Genomic DNA, 17,986 nt, shown 5'->3' with positions numbered 1-17,986 from the left:
ATAGTTGGTTTAAGTAAACATACCACAAGATCCTGCCATAGGAGGTTCTTCTCGACCTCCGCGACGTCATCCCAACATGCAATTGCAATAGAAACTTTCGTTTTGGCCAACATTCCTATGTAGCTACGGTACTTTTTTTCCTAAGGGCCACTGGGTTCACCCGATCGAGGATCAATGTGAACCGGCATCCTCTCTCGTCGGTTTGTGACATCCGGCAACCGAGTCACAGATCTACCAGGTCCCTCCTGGTCTGATCCGGAGCTTGCCATACCTGAAACATATCATTAGGAAATGTTAACAATGAAAATATACTCAATTAACCTCTATTATATTAAAACAGGAAGAAAAATAAAAAATTGTAAATGTGACAATATTATTAAATAAACACCTATCAAGAAATTGTGTTCTCCCATATGCCTTCATTGTGATCACTTCGAATAGCATGGATGTCATCAGTTACATCATCAACTTTGTCTTGAATGGTTCTTGATGAGAAAGACGTTGTCTCAAGTATGTCTAGACAATCTTCATCATCATTTACGTGCATGTTTCTTCCTTCTAATACAACTGACAATTTCTGATTGGCTGGATCAATGACATAAAAAATTTGTCTTGCTTGACTAGCCATAATAAATGGTTCATTTGTATCACTCATCTTGTTAAGATCCACCAAAGTAAAGCCAAAGTCATTTGTGCTAACACCCGAATTACTATCAACCCATTTACACTTGAAAACCGGCACTCTAAAAGTTACATAATCAACTTCTCATATTTCGTGTATTATTCCAAAGTAACTCATGGATGCCGTAATTGGATTCTTGTCCTTAGAACTGGCAAAATGTACAGATTCAGCTTGAAGTGTAACCCCACTATTTTGAACTCTACTTTTGTCATCTTCCATCTTTGAATAAAAACAATGATTGTTTATGTAGTACCCGCCATATGTAATGACATCATTGTTCGGTCCACGAGCTAGCCTCAATAGAGTTTCAGAAACATTTGGAGTCGCGTAAACCTTTTTCTTAAACCATGATAAGAATGTTTTGTTATGTTCATTAAGTGCCCATTTTTCACTCATTCGTGGATGTGCTGATTTCGTTTCATCAATGTGTTGTGTTATGTAAGGAATGACCTCTACAGTGTTGTTTAAGATGTACAAATGGGCTTGATCAACTAATTTTCTACTAACACTTTGAATCTTCACTCCACGCACACCCTTACCTTCACATTTACCTTCATGTCTAGTCTTAGGAACTCCAATTGGTTCACAACTTGGCATATAACTTGAGCAGAATTCAATGGCTTCTTCTGCAATGTACCGCTCTATAATAGAAGCTTCTGGTCGATACTGATTCTTGACATATCCCTTTAAGATCTTCATGTATCTTTCCACTGGGTACATCCATCTCAAGAAAACTGGCCCACATAATCGAATTTCCCTCACAAGATGAACTATCAAATGAACCATGATATCGAAAAATGAAGGTGGAAAATACATTTCCAATTGATACAATAGTCTAATGGCCTCATTTTCCAAATCGTCTAACACTCGAGGGTCAATAACTTTCTTGCATATGGCATTGAAGAACATACACAAACGTGTTAGAATACCTCTGACAGAAGTAGGTAAGATGGCTCGAAAAGCTACTAGTAAAAGTTGTTGCATCAACACATGACAATCGTGAGACTTTAAACCGACTAACTTTAAATCTTGCATAGAAACAAGGCTACTAATATTTGAAGAGTAACCTTGGGGAACCTTCACACTTCTTAAACACTCACAAAAAATTTGCTTCTCTTTTCTAGAAAGAGTGTGACAAGCTGGAGGCAGGTAGGTTTGTCTTCCAATTGATTGTGCATGTAACTCAGAACGGATGCCCATTTCAGCCAAATCTTGTCGTGCTTTAACTCCATCTTTAGTCTTTCCTTTTACATTTAGCAAAGTCCCAATGACGCTATCACATACATTTTTTTCAACGTGCATCACGTCTATACAATGCCGTACATCAAGTTTACACCAATATGGAAGATTAAAAAAGATTGATCGTTTCTTCCAAATGCTTTTTTCCGTGGTCTTTTTCTTTGGATGTTTCCCAAACACAATGTCAATGTTTTCCACTTGGTTGTATATTTCTTCACCATTGTGGGGTCTCGCTACAACTTCATCCTCAGGACTTCCATTAAATGCTTTTTTCATTCTACGATAAGGATGATTTCGAGGAAGAAACTTTCGATGTCTTGTATACACAGTTTTCTGACCGTGCTTCAATTGAATATAACTCGTGTTTTTTTCACAAATGGGACATGCAAAATGACCTTTAACAATGTAACCGCTCAAGTTTCCATATGCTGGAAAATCATTTATGGTGCAAAACAACATTGCACGCAAACAAAACAATTCTTCAGAATATGAATCATACACATCGACACCTTCTTCCCATAATAGTTTCAAATCATCGATCAACGGCTTTAGGTACACATCAATGTCATTTCCAGGTTGTCTAGGACCCGATATCATCATAGACAACATCATATATTTCCTCTTCATGCACAACAAAGGAGATAAATTGTAAATCATCAGCAAAACTGGCCATGAACTATGTTTGCTACTTAAGTTCCCATAAGGATTCATACCATCTGTAGCAAGTCCAAGTCTTAAGTTTCTTGGCTCAGCACCAAATTCTGGAAATGTTTCATCAATCTTCTTCCATTGTGGAGAATCAGCTGGGTGTCGAAGAAGATTATCACACTTTCTTCCATCAACGTGCCATTTCAGGTTTTTTGCATCTTCTTTAATGGAAAATAGTCGTTTGAATCTAGGAATTATAGGAAGGTACCACATCACCTTAGCAGGTGGACCATCTTTGTCTTCATCGCCACTATTTCCATCAATTTTCTTTTTAGACCGCGATAAACCACATGTTGGACACGCCTTCAGTGAAGCAAACTCGTCTCTGTATAAAACACAATCATTTGGGCATGCATGTATCTTTTGATATTCCAAACCCATTGGACATAAAACTTTCTTTGCTTCGTAATTACGGATAGGTAACGTGTTATTTTCTGGAAGCATCTCCTTTAACAACTCCAACAATTCTGTGAAACTTGTATCCGTCCATCCATGCCTTGCTTTTAAACTGAATAATTTCAAAGTTGCTGACAGTCGCGTAAAGTTAGTGCATCCTGGGTACAATTGTTCCTCTGAATCGGACTTAAGAGAATCATATAAATGAACTTTTCCAAAATTCTCCTCCCCAACATCACGTACCATATCTTCTAAATGATCATTCATCCAGTCGTCTACATAATCTGTTCCTCGTGACGTTGTAGGCTTATCTAATACTTCTCCATGCCAAGTCCAAAGTGTATAACTTCTCATTATACCAAAGATGAATAAATGATCACGCATTGTTCCTAAGTCATGACGTATTTGATTAAGACAACGAACATAAGGACAAAAATATGTCCCGTTACTTGAGATTGCGTGTTCTTGAACATATTGCAAAAACTCAGAAACCCCCTTTTCATACTCTTCACTTATGCGACGCTCATTCATCCAGCTTCGATCCATACTATGTTCGTAAAAAACTCAATCCATCTCAAACTTTTAACTCTCACAAGGTGAGGCCCTACCCATTCGAAAAAATTATTTTTCATAATTTGCTAACACATGTACAAATAAGTCAAACATCATAAATTTCACAAAATTTCGACAGCATTTCGCATTGGTCTCTGAAGTACACGAAATGAAAGTGATTAATCATGATCACAATCAAGTATGCATCCAAAGAACAACACAAATTAGCCTCAATCGAAATTTTATGAAATTTATGCGTAAACCTCAATGTACACATTGTAGCAAATTATGAAAAATAATTTTTTCAAACTGTCCAATCGGACCATTCAAGATTTAATACAAACGATTAAAAATTTAATCATTTGTATTAAATCTCAAACGGGAACTAAGTTTCGCTCACTGTATACTATAAGTATAATAAATCTACATATATAAAATAACACTACAACAATAATATTCAAAAATAAAATGCAATGAGAATTATTTAAAATGCATATATCTAATAATAAATATAATTTTATTTACTAATTTTACAAATATTATTATAAAATTTTAAATAAAATAAAAAAATAGGCCAAAAAAATTAACAAAAAAATAGTCTAAGACTAAAACTATAATGACATTTATAAATTAATACAAGTAATTCTATACATACAATGAAAAAATATATACATACAATGAAAAACTAACCTCCTCTAATTGAAAGACGAACTTTGAGAGGAAGTCTAGGGTCTCCGCACACTGCTGGCCAAATGGGAACGAAGAGCAAGTGGGACGAATCTCAAAACGCTGCAAATGGGGATGAAAACGGAAAATAATCGGTTCAAAATGTGTAAAATCAACCCATAATTAAACCCCAACAAGTTTGATGGCGAAAACCTTTCGAAACTCACCTGGAGGGGGTCGGAAATGGCGTCGCCGGCGGGAACTCTCGCGGAAACGATGAACAGCGCGAGGGTTTCTGCGTTTCGCGCAGAGATAAGCTGAAACTTAACGTCGGGGGTGTTATGTCCGACGTTAAGTGACGTCGGGGGTGGGAGGGGCCGACGTTAAGTGACGTCTGGCGCGCGCTGGTCCGACGTCAAGGGACGTTTGTCGAGCTGGGGGCCGACGTCCTTTTTTGAGTGACGTCGGGGTATTTTTTAACAGACGTTAAGTAACGTCTGCCCGCTCCACGTCAGATGTTAAAAATGTCGTATTATTTACAAAAATGCCACCGCTCATTTTTAACGTTGGACTTTTTTTAGGCAGACGTTATTGGGGTGACGTTAAAGGCCTTTTTTGTGTTAGTGTTTATTTGTATATTCGTATACATGATGAGTGAAACACTCTCGAGAGCAACTATTATCTTTATATCATAATTGTGTAATTTTGCAATTTTACTACTTTTGATACTTATCCAATTTCCGCAACTTTTTTCTTGAAACTTCGAAATGAAAACTAACAAATAATTTTAATTTTGAACAATAACATATTAAAGATATGTAATTATAATTATTTTTAAGATTGGATTGCTCATTCAAACAATCTATACAGTGACTCAAGCTTTCATATTTTAATTAGGATGGAATCATAATAATAAAATTAGTTGTATGATTAAAAATATATATTATTATATTTTTATAAAAGATAAATAATAAATTTATTGGTTTTACTATTTAAGATATATATAATTTTAAGAAAATATATGTACATTATATTTAGTTTTTTAATAATACACGTCTATTTTATTAATAATATCAATTTTCTATGTAAAATAAAAAATAAAGTGAAAAATATTTTAGATAATTTTTCTAAATGGACTTATTTTTGTTATTTTTTTTTATTTTTCTAAAATACGGAGGAAAAATAAAAAAATTAAAACTAAAATAATGAAAAAGTAATTTAAAATAAATAATTAAAAGTATTGAATTTTAATTTTAATTATTGTAACAGAAAGAATAAAATAGAAATTAATTTATGATTTTTATTATAATTTAAAATTATTCATTATTAATTTTTGAAAAATAAAAATATTTATGATAAATAATAATAACAATAAGCATAATAATGTTCTAAAACCTAAAATTTATGTTTTATTTATGATTTATCTTGTCCTACAAACCATTTTTATGATAACAAATTTTATTCTAAATTATATTACAATCAGTATTAGAAAATACAACTTTCATTCTTAAATTTTTTATTTTTTATTTTTTATTTCTCAAAGTAACTAAAATTTAATCTTTGCATTTTTAATTAATTATTATAAATTATTTTTCCCTTATTTTAAATTTCAATGTTTAATTTTTTGTTTTTTTTTTCCCTTAAAAAATTATTCCACAATTCAGTGCCGAAAAACTGAATTCCGAATAAACTTATGAAATTGGACATCAAACAATCAATTAAAGAATTCGACTTCGATTCATGTGAAGTAATAATTTTCTACTAACTTTATTTGAAGATTTTTTTTAAACAAAAATCATTATTCATGAAAATTTTTAAAGATATTAATTTTGTAATGTATTTGAAATAAAAACTATTAGTGTTATAATAGTTTGTAGAAAAAGATGAATGAGAAATAAAAGATAAGTTTAAAATTTTAGAATATTATTAGGGTTGTTATTATTATTGATCATAAATATTTTCTATTAAAATATTTTTATTTTTCAAAAAATTAATAATAAAAAATTAATATTAAATTATATTAAAAAATTATAAATTATTACTTTTTATTCGTTTTCTTAAAATAGTTAAAATTTAAACTCAATAACTTTAATTATTTTTTTTAAATTATTTTTTCATAATTTTAATGTTAAATATTTAATTTTTAATTTTTTTAATTTCTCCTTCCTATTTAGAAAAATAAAAGAAATAAAAAAAATAAAAATAAGTTCATATGAGAAAATAATATAGTTAGCGAAATAATGTTCCCCAAAGGTTTATTTAATTTTTTTTTTAAAACGGGGATTACTTGGTGAAGGAAAAATTCTACACTAAACACATCTACTTTTTGAAGATAAATTTGTCATTTATTTTGTTTCCCTCAAATACAGAAAATTTTTTATACGGTTCAGGACAGCATTTTGGAGATAATTTTCAAGATATTGTAATAAACTTTTAATTGATGTTTAATATTTTTTTACAATATTAAATAATTAAATTTATAAAAGGAGCTAATGCTACAGAAGAACATGCTTCTATCTTTGTTTTAATTATGGAACATGGTCCCACATTCACATAGTAGTTTTCCTATTAAAAAGAATCTGATGAAATGACGAAAACAACCGCATCATCAAGTGTCGTGTCGGAGCCACAAATTCACGAGCCACACTAAACGACAAAAAAAAAAAACTGGTGGCTACGACGCAAGAAGTATCTTCTTCAACTGTCACCAACAACATCGCTTAGCTTCCATTTCCATGTATACTCAAACCACCCAATGGAACATTCATTTGGTTAGTCCCACCAGTCATGATCGCTTCCACCTCCGCCATTGCAACTCACCCTTCGTGCTTTCTCTCAAAACCAGCCGCACACACCACAATAGGGTTTCTGTCTCTCACACTAAACTCTCGAGGTATTTCTGTTGCACTTTCCTCGTCGTCAACTAGGACCACCCAGAAGCTCACGTGCCACTTCAACGCCAAAGATGGAAGCTTTCAGCAGCAAGAGGAAGAGGGTGACCGTGAAGTGCTTTGTGAGGTCCAAGTAGTATCGTGGAGGGAACGCAGAGTCAATGCCCAAATCACAGTCGATGCTGACACTGAATCCGTTTGGGATGCTCTCACTGATTACGAGCGTCTCGCTGATTTCATCCCAAATCTTGTATGGAGGTAATGCAAATGGTGATGCTTCTATACACATTCAATTTAAAAAAAAGGAAAAGTGCTTTTGCTTTGTATTGACGATGATTAAGTTAAAGGTACAGTTTATAAGGCACATTTTTTTTTTTCTGTTAGTGGGAAAATTCCTTGTCCATACCCAGGAAGGATATGGTTAGAGCAAAGGGGACTACAAAGGGCTATGTATTGGCATATAGAAGCTCGTGTTGTCTTGGATCTTCGAGAAGTCATCAATTCAGTGAGTGTCTTTTAACGCTATATGAATTGGCCACTGTAGCGAGCCACTAGCCTTACTTGATTGGAATGAAATTGAAACTTTTGGGTGTGTTTGATTTCTCTTTTTAATTTCTTTTTTTAGTTTTCATAAGGCTTGTGTGTGAGATTGTTGAGACAACTGGTAGATGATGGTACAAGACATAGAGAGCAGGAGAAGCTGAACATGATGAGAACAGAAGAGGAGGAGAATTTTTGTTTCTTTAGGTTTTAAAGCACTTGTTTCGGAATTAATTTTCAAAACGTAAGTAGATTTTGAATGAGAAATTGATTGTTCAATAGCTGGCAATTGCTTCAGAAAACATTTTTTAAAACCGGAAATGAGAAGAGAATCAAAGATACCCTTAATCTCTCATACTCCAACCCATGTTATCTCATACAATTTGCCACATGAGCCTTGCGCAAGATCATGTCAAAAATAGTTGATTGATTAGTTTCCATTAGCAGTGGTTGGCTAGTTTAGTGGACAGGTTAGGCAGTCAATAGGAAAAAGTTAGAGAAGTGAATTAGTTAAATTAATACTGCTATATTTGATTGTTTTAATTCTTCAGGAATGGGATCGAGAACTGCACTTTTCCATGGTTGATGGAGACTTTAAGAAGTTTGACGGTAAATGGTCCGTAAAATCTGGAACAAGGTATATAATCTATTTCATGAAGCCATCTTTGCAAAGCAGCTTTAAATCAATCTAAATATACCAATATGTATATATTTAGCATGATATGTCATATCAATCTCGAACTATCAAATTTGGTTTAATGAAGTTCTGATTCTGATTAATGAAATGATTCATTTTAGTTAAGCCTGCATCAACTGTAAACAACCCACACACAAGAAAAGAACGAATGACAGCAATCTCTGAATGGTATTATGATATAGTAAGATAACGGTATTTCTTACAAATGATAAGAAGGCATTCACTGGCTCAGTGAAGCAATACAGAGAGAAAAAAAGTATTCCCCTGAGGGCCAAGAGAGGGAAGACAGATCACAAATTTCACATGCACCCCTACTCTTTTTGTATCCTAGTGACCTCATTCACCACACAAAATCCTTCAAGGTCTGATTGGCTTGTTTTTTTGCGTTCACATTTTTGGATAGCCTGGTTGGGGTAATAATTATCTTGAGTATATAACAACATATCAGTATGTTGAGTGTGCTCTTCTTTTGTATGGCTCTCCAAGAAAGGGACTTGCTACACAACATAGGGTCTTGGTTCTTGATGTTCATTTTAAGAAATGTAAACACAAAACCGAACCAGATACAAATCCAAAAATCTCGTGGTTGCAGCTTAAGGGTACTAAACAATTAACTTTTGTGAAGTTATTAGAAGAAGGTAATTGGGAACTATAAGATAGTGCTAGTCAGAATTGGAATGAAATGTCTAAGAAGGTTAGAGAGGTTGCTCAAGAACTCTTAGGTAAATAAAATGGTTTTGGATTGAGATCAGAAATCTTGATGGTGAAATGAAAATGTGTAAGGAAAGGTAAGAAACAAAAGGGAGAATGGGTGCAATAACGTTGAAAATTAGGTAAAGTACCAGAAGGCTGGAAATAAGAGAAGAATTGTGAAGCACAATCCAAAATTTTAGGAGAGTTTTTACGAGAACTTGGGACAAAGATCAATGGATGAATAATCTTGTCAAAAATAGGGTAAATAAATAAAGAAGGAAAACTTTGTTTAGAGATCAAGATATCAAAGGAGATAGGAGGACTATTTTTATTAGTTTTTCAATATGATAGGCAGAGTTCGGAAGAATAGATTGCACAAGTTTTATCCTTGTAAAAATTGGTGGAGGGAGGCCAAGCAGGAGTTTAGAAGAAATTATTAAATAGAACTAAAGGTGATAAATATCTGAGTAATTGGTTTTTCACCAATTGCAATTAAATCATGTGATCCATGTAGCCGACTTACCTGTTGGTATAAGGCTATTGTTGCGTCTTTCGTCTTTTTTTACATAAATCAAAATGTATCAAAGTATACTTATATGTTAGAAAGAGAATGAAATAACTTGGCTAATTTTCCATATGCAATAATAATTCTACCTGCAAGACAATAAAACTTTTCCAATTGCCATCCTAAATTATTTCACTCATAGTATGTCTCAATTCTTAAGGGTTTTTATGGTATAAGTATCTTCATTTCTTTATAACATATGGGCTGTTCTTATTGAAATTAATCACATTGATATATTACATATGTAGTTTACACGAATTCTGGTTTATGCAGGTCATCAACTGCTATTTTATCGTATGAAGTCAATGTAATACCAAGATTTAATTTTCCAGCTATTTTTTTGGAAAGGATTATCAGATCTGATCTTCCTGTGAACCTTCGAGCTTTGGCATTCAGAGCTGAAAAGAATTTTATGGGATATCAGAAACTTCCGGTGTCAGAAAATCAGTTGCATAAAACTTATATGGCCATTAACGGGTCATCTGTTAAAAAGATAAATGGTACTTTGTGTGAAAGTGTTGAAAAGATAAATGGCTCTTTGTGTCAAAGTGATAAGTTGCCTCCTGCAGAGAACAAAAAAGAAATTGCCACCTCTGTTTCCAGTTCGATACTCACATCTTCCAGTGAGATGAGAAGCAACTGGGGTGTATTTGGAAAGTTTTGCAGGCTTGACAGGCCTCGGATGGTGGATGAAGTTCATCTCCGCAGATTTGATGGCCTTCTGGTAAATTTTATGTACTAATTATTATGAGTTGACCTGGATTCAGACAATTACCTGTTTTTACAGCAATTAGTCATACATACTTAGTAATGAAGTGATTTTGATATGAAGGAAAATGGAGGTGTTCATCGTTGTGTTGTTGCAAGCATAACAGTTAAAGCTCCTGTTCGGGAAGTATGGAATATTCTAACTGCCTATGAGACTCTTCCTGAGTAAGCCACTTCCTGAGTTACGCTAGATTTATCGGAACATTGAATATGAAATTCCCGGTTCTATTGTTTCATTCTTCTAATTTGATTCCACATAATATGTTACAGGATAGTTCCAAATCTAGCAATCAGTAAGGTTGTATCACGAGATAACAATAAAGTCCGTGTTCTTCAGGTATAGGACAGTGTATGTTAGAGAAGTAAAGTCTTAAAAAAGAACATGATATCTATTTATATGCTGAATTGTTTCTTAACAGCAAGTGCTTTACCATCGTTATCTGCAGCCAGTTAAACAAACTTGTACCCATTAGCACAAACACCGATACAAGAATGAACATGTACGGTATATTTATCTATAATTTTGTGATTTCCTGATTTTTCAACATGCAGGAAGGGTGTAAGGGCCTACTTTATATGGTGCTTCATGCTCGTGTCGTGCTGGAGTTGTGTGAATATTTAGAACAGGAAATCAGTTTTGAACAAGTTGAAGGGGACTTTGATTCTTTCCGGGGAAAATGGATTTTTGAGCAACTAGGAAATCATCACACCTTGCTGAAGTACTCTGTGGAGTCAAAAATGCGCAAGGATACTTTCCTTTCAGAAGCCATCATGGAGGAGGTTTGTCTAGTAATTCCTTAGCTGACTAAAAACACTGTTAAATGAGTGAAAGACAAATATCATTATTTTTTAATCTTCTGAGCTGTCCTAACTCTCCATTTGCACCCTGAAATGTTGTGAATTTTTTGCACAATGCCATTTCAGGTCATTTATGAAGATCTCCCATCAAACTTGTCTGCAATAAGAGACTACATTGAGAACAGGAATGCATTAAAATCTTCAGAATTTTGTGAGCAGAATACAAATTCAGGGCAGCAAATTATTTCATCAAGCTTTGAAAATGATGACAACCCTGGTTCAGCCGAGGAAGTTCCTAATTGCGACGATCGATGTTCATCTCAGCAAAGACCTAAAGTGCCAGGTTTACAGAGGAATATTGAAGTGCTAAAATCTGAACTCCTGCAATTCATCGCAGAACATGGACAGGAAGGATTCATGCCAATGAGGAAGCAACTTCGTTTGCATGGTAGAGTGGATATTGAGAAGGCTATAACTCGCATGGGTGGATTCAGAAAGGTTGCAACCGTATTGAACCTTTCTTTGGCTTACAAACACCGGAAGCCAAAGGGTTACTGGGACAATCTTGAAAATTTACAGGAAGAGGTAAGCTGCAAAAGTTGGTTGCTAATGTTTATATAAAATGTTGAGTGTAAGAAAATTGATAGATAAATGAGATTATTGAGATGTTGATGCAGATAAGTAGGTTTCAGAGGACCTGGGGAATAGACCCTTCATTTATGCCGAGTAGAAAGTCATTTGAACGTGCAGGGAGGTATGATATTGCGCGTGCATTGGAAAAGTGGGGTGGACTACACGAGGTTTCTCGGCTTCTGTCGCTGAAGGTAAGACAAAGGAACAGACATGAGAAGCTTGGTAAGGATACGAAGAGTGATGATGCAGATGGTGAGATGAAGACACCATGTATTTCTCAAGACACACAAAAGTGGCTTACAAAACTAAAACAGTGGGACATAAATTGGTTTGAGTAAAAGAGGAAACTATAGCTTTATCTGTCTATACCTGTCTCGGTGTGTGCTTCTACTTATAGTTCAGTCCAATGATTCCACACCTGCTCTTCGCATGCGCTGCTCCTATTCTGCAGGGGTTTTTCAGTGTTGTTTTTCTGCTGTGACTTCAACTTCAAGATATACGGATGAATATTTATTTAGATGTTTTAAAATATATTAAAAATAATTTAATATATCAAAATCAGTAATTTTTAATCCTCAAGAGGATAATGTTAAAAAATCCAACAGAAAATCTAGATTTCATTCTTCCATTCCAATTTCTCATATATGATGTTTTTCAAAAATGTTATAAGAATTTACAATAGAGAATATATCTACTATAAAATAAATTCTTCTACTAACACCGATAATAGTGAGAATAAAAGGAAAATTAACAGCTGAAGACACTATCTTCAAGTGATAGATATCTAGAACACAACATGGCCATGGACACTAATTGTGAGAGGTGATTTATGAATAGGTATTTTTTTTCAATACTTAACGTGATTTCTTTATTTTTCCTACCGTAAAAAGTCCACATTGCAAGATTTGTCGAATGTTATACAACCGTTAGGTACAAGAAAACTCTTCTCTCTTTCATATCTTTGAATAACCGTTAAATAAAATCAATGTTATATTAATACTATGAAATAAATTTTTATTTTCCAAAAATAGTAATAACATAATATTATTATTATTATTATTATTATTATTAGGAAAGAAAGACAGTTCTTACCTCTATATATTTTTTTAAAATAAATAAAAATTAAAAGAATAATGATTAATATTAAATTATAAAAAATGGTCAATTCATAATGTGTTATAATTTTTGTAAAGACATAGTAAATGATATTTTAAAATGGATAGTAGTTTAAAAATAGTCAGACTCGATTATTTTATATTAAACTAGTATGAGACTCGCCTACGCACGGGTCATATTTTTGTTGTTGTTTTTTTATTTGGATTATTTTTTTTAATAATTATTGTTTTATTTAAATAATTATTTATTTATATAATTAATATATTTATTTTTATATTAATAATAATAATAGATTATCATAATAATAATGATAAGATTAAAAAATAGTAATTAGATATGAATTTGTTTGTTTTAAATCATAATACTAATACTAATCGATTAGTAATGTGTAATAAAATAATATTATTACACGGTTAAAATTTATAATTATAGTTTTGAGTTATATACTATATTAAAATAAAATATGCATACAAGTCATTGTTAAAATAAGATGTAAATATATTGTGTAATATGGTCCTGTATAAAATAAGTACAACAAGACATTTGTTAAATTTTTTAAATAAAAACACATGTAGAAGTATATTATTTAAAATTAAATGTATATGCACGGGTTATTGTTAAAGTAAAATATAAGCATATTGTGTAATCTGGTACTGTACAAAATAAAAAATAAATACATCATGAAATTGATGTTAAAAAAGTAGCTATCACATACAAAGTTTAAGTTAAAAGTTGAACTCTCATCTCAATTCAAAGTGACGACTTATAAAAATACTTAAACTAATAATAATAATAATAATAATAATAATAATAAATTTAATATCAATGTTAATCCTAATAATAATAATGTTAATGTCAATGCTAAGGTTAATAATAATAATAGTACTAACATTACTACTACCAATAATAATAATACCAATAATAATAATGTTACTAATACTATTACTAATATTAATTGAAATAATAATATAATCATTTAGAAAATATGCACATAATCAAAATATGGTCCCGTAGAAAATAAAAACAACATGAGATTGTATTAAAAATTTTAAATAGAAACATATGTAAATATCCACAAACACATACAAAACAATTGAAATATATTTATATATAAAATCAAAGATATTATTATTTTTTTAATGAAAAATGTTAAGATTAAAAAATAACATTTCAATCAATAGTTAAATATTAAAATAGTTAAAATTAAATACAAAACTACCACTATAAATGTAATAATAATAATTAAAAAGTAATTAAACATAAAAAACAACTACCAAAGTAACACATTAATAAAAATTACTAAAGACCATTTAAATAAAATAATATATATCACAATAAAAATTATTAAAAAGTAGTGGATATGGATTGCTAGAATTAGTGTTTAAACATATTTGAAGGTATTATATATTAAAAAATAAACTTAAAATTAAAATTAAAATTTAAAAAATTTACGTTATTTTTAAATAAATATAACATGAAATTGATGTTAAAATTTTCAAATCAAAACACATGTAGATAAAACACATGTATATTATATTAAAATGAGATGTGTACGTATGAGTCATTATTTAAGTAAGATGTATGCATATTGTGTAACATGGTCCCCTACAAAATAAATACAACATGAAATTGATATTAAAAGTTTTAAATAAAAACACATGTATATTTTATTAAAATACGTATGGACGGGTCGTTATTAGAGTAAAATGTAAGCATATTATGTAATAGGATCTCGTACAAACTAAATATAACATGAGATGGATGTTAAAATTTTTGAATAGAAACACATATAGATATATATAAACACATGTATATTATATTAAAATGAATGTAGATGCACGATCATTATTAAAGTAAAATGTAAGCATACTATATAATGCGATCCCGTGCATTTGTTTTTATTTTTTTATTTTTTAATTTGTACTAAAAAATTAATACAATTATTATTAATTTAAATAAGTTATTTATTTATATAATTTTATAATATAAATCTAATATTTAAATAAAGAGTTGATTGATATGAAAAATAATCAAATAATAATTATTGATGTTTTTTTATAACAAATTAATTAAAATTAATAATATTATTTTAATATTGAATTTTTATGATAAAGTAATAGATTTAAAGAAAAATACAATTGTCAAGAAGCAGCAGTAGTAGTAATAATAATAATTATTATTATTATTTTAATACTAATAATAAAATTAAAAAATAATATTTAAATATAAATTTATTATTTTGATGATAGCATGTAATATCTGCATTATTATATTAATTAAAAAATGACATCATGTTCACTACAAGTTACCTATCACAATAGTAAAATCAATTGATTTGGATAAACTACAAATCCATTTTACATTGAAAAGAAAATTTGAAAATACCAAATATTTGTCAATTATATTGATAATCACATAAAATACATAATATTGTCAATATCTTGTAAAAATCATATATATCATACTTGATTTTAGATTTCCTTGCGTATCATGCTGTTAGGAGTAGAAACATTTCCTTTTCTATAAATTTCTACTTCACTTTTCATTAAAAGTTAAAGGTCATTAAATAAAAAAAAATGCATATCAAACACTCAGGGTTACAAATACCATCATGCAATAACCTCTTTTACGATCCACCCTTCAAAGTATGTACAACATTAAAACACTTTACTCCATTGCATCAGTCGAATTTTCAGCAGCAGGAACATCACACTTTTCTTTGTTCTTACTATACAATGTTATCACAAATATTAAAGTTAAAATACATGTTTTATTAAAAACAATTTTAAGGTTAATTCTTAAAATATCCACAAAGTATATACAATACTGTTGTATACTTACATTAATTGATAGGTTTTGTTGTGTTTGAAAAATTCTCTCCTAAAAGCTAGCAGTTAAAAGATCAAGCCACTTGTGTAGTCAACCGAGTATCTAATATTATTCAATATAAGGCTTATGTATCCCATAATACCCTAACATTTATCAAGCTCATATATAATATTACTCGTATATATTTATAAGTTCAAGGACCCAAATTTAAAGTGTAATTGGACCTGTTTAAACATTTCAAAGAAGTATGGGACTAACAAATTAATTTAAGCTTTATTCCATGATCTTGCAAGAATTTCTAGAATGGATCTTAAAAAATTAATCAAATGAGTAGGTACTCATCTATCAAAGATTAGGAAGTCTGCCATTTTTTTTATCTGTGAGTTCCTAAAGTAGACTTAGTGGTTAAGCATAGGGAACCACTTTCTTTAAATAATTGTTAAATCTGAAAATGATGTTGGTTTTAATCTGTGATATGATTTCACCAATAAGTTAGGAATTGGTACCATAAATTAAGAATCCATTTATTATGCAAAGACTTCCATAAATTAACTACTTTTACACAAAACATCCTATAACAAATGCTTATACTTTTATACAACCTTATCAGAATTAGCATCATGCTTCCGAGGAGCTTTCCACATACTACCAAACCATGATTTTTCAACCATTGGTTTTATCGAAAAATAAAATTGCCTTCTTTGAGATAAATCTAGCTCCATAACCCTGCAATGCCTAACAAATAAAATATAAAATGAAATAGTTAAAAAAGCCTTAATAATCTTTTACTCATTTCAGAGAAAGTTCAGCCTATATAAAAAATGTTCAAAGCTCAACTAATTGTCTCTAAATAATACCAAGGAAACTATTAACACCATATATATACATGTATGAAAGGAAACAAAATAATGTATATTGCGTTGCTACTTGACAATAAAAAAATTCAATAAAAAACTCTTGACATGATAATGCACCAAACATTTCATACCACACGCTAAAATTAAACTTAAGGTTAGAAATCTACTGACTTTAAAGCATTTCATCGACATAATCGTACTTCACCATTAAGAACCATCTACATGCACACAACTGTTCTAGTTAGCATGCTCACTATTTTCTGTCTTAAAATTTGATTATTCCAACATCCCAAATTTCTAGAATGTCTAAAAACTCAAGGGATACTTTGGTAGTATTACAGGGATCCAAATTCATATCATTGTAGCATTACAAGATACATTGACCCAAACACATTTTCTACTCATCCTTAATCTTCAGTAGACTATCAAAGGCAAAAAAAAAGTAGAAAAAGTAGTACAACCTATAGGACATATTGCAATTTCATTGTCAAAGTAGAAAAAGTAGTAATATATAAAGGTCATTCTATGATTATTTTAATATAATCCAGATCTTTATAATAATAATCGGGCAATCCTCATCATAGCAACTCAAGAAAGGTCACAGTGATCACAACTTTGCTATACTTTCCTTGATATTTTATCAAAGGCAGAATCCGACATGAATAGATAATTATGATTATTTCAGTGTATCATAGTTTTTTATGCATTTACAGTAAAACCCAATAGTAATGTCTATGTAAAGTATTCATATTATTTGATGGAATTAGAATTATTATGAAGCAGAATAGGGATTAATACTCTGTATCAAGAATTAGAAGAATTATCTTTCAATTTTTTGACTTGGGATTGGGACCCACCAATGTCTCCATTGTCTTTATGGATTGAATGATTAAAGGAAGAACTAACCTTTCACTATTCTAAAACAACAAAACAATATTGTGCATCTTCGACAATCAAAATTTCTATACTGAATCACATCATTAATCATTAAAAAAGACAAAAAAAATCAAATATGAAAACTATTATGATTATCTGATAGCTATTTTTTGATTAACTAATTTAGGAACATTCTAAATTTCAATGAGCTGAATGAACAACAACTACTAACAGAAACATGCACATAACCCAACTCATTATTCATTTTTTAAGAAGTTAGACTTATTCTTTGTCTGCATGTTGCAACGTCTTTCTTTTAACATCCAAACACAAATGTGAGATACTGGATGCATAGGCATGCGACTTCTAATTGAATCTAAGCAATAACTATAGTTAGTTTTTTAATATCTTTTACAATGTTCAATGCTTACTGAGAGTAAAAAACTAAAGGAAATAAGACTTCAAAAATTTGGATCCTGC

At 30.7% G+C, this 17,986-nt stretch overlaps 2 protein-coding genes across 2 annotated transcripts; one reads left to right on the top strand and one right to left on the bottom strand.

Annotated features, from left to right (window-relative positions):
* Positions 1-766: 766 nt before the first annotated feature.
* LOC114163618 lies at positions 767-3,571 on the bottom strand. The gene has a single exon (XM_028047921.1). The coding sequence runs from the start codon at positions 3,569-3,571 to the stop codon at positions 767-769; it is 2,805 nt and encodes a 934-aa protein (XP_027903722.1).
* A 3,329-nt stretch (positions 3,572-6,900) lies between these two features.
* LOC114164849 lies at positions 6,901-12,194 on the top strand. The gene is made up of 9 exons (XM_028049622.1): positions 6,901-7,392; positions 7,519-7,639; positions 8,226-8,311; positions 9,903-10,353; positions 10,462-10,562; positions 10,668-10,734; positions 10,950-11,177; positions 11,322-11,780; positions 11,873-12,194. Exons 1-9 carry the CDS (start codon positions 7,031-7,033, stop codon positions 12,164-12,166), a joined length of 2,169 nt encoding a protein of 722 aa, XP_027905423.1. The 5' UTR covers positions 6,901-7,030; the 3' UTR covers positions 12,167-12,194.
* Positions 12,195-17,986: the final 5,792 nt, after the last annotated feature.

The sequence above is a fragment of the Vigna unguiculata genome, chromosome 9, assembly GCF_004118075.2.
Source record: "Vigna unguiculata cultivar IT97K-499-35 chromosome 9, ASM411807v1, whole genome shotgun sequence".
Lineage (NCBI taxonomy): Eukaryota > Viridiplantae > Streptophyta > Magnoliopsida > Fabales > Fabaceae > Vigna > Vigna unguiculata.
The sequence above is the reverse complement of the archived record's forward strand: the minus strand, read 5'-3'. Positions and strand labels throughout refer to the sequence as shown.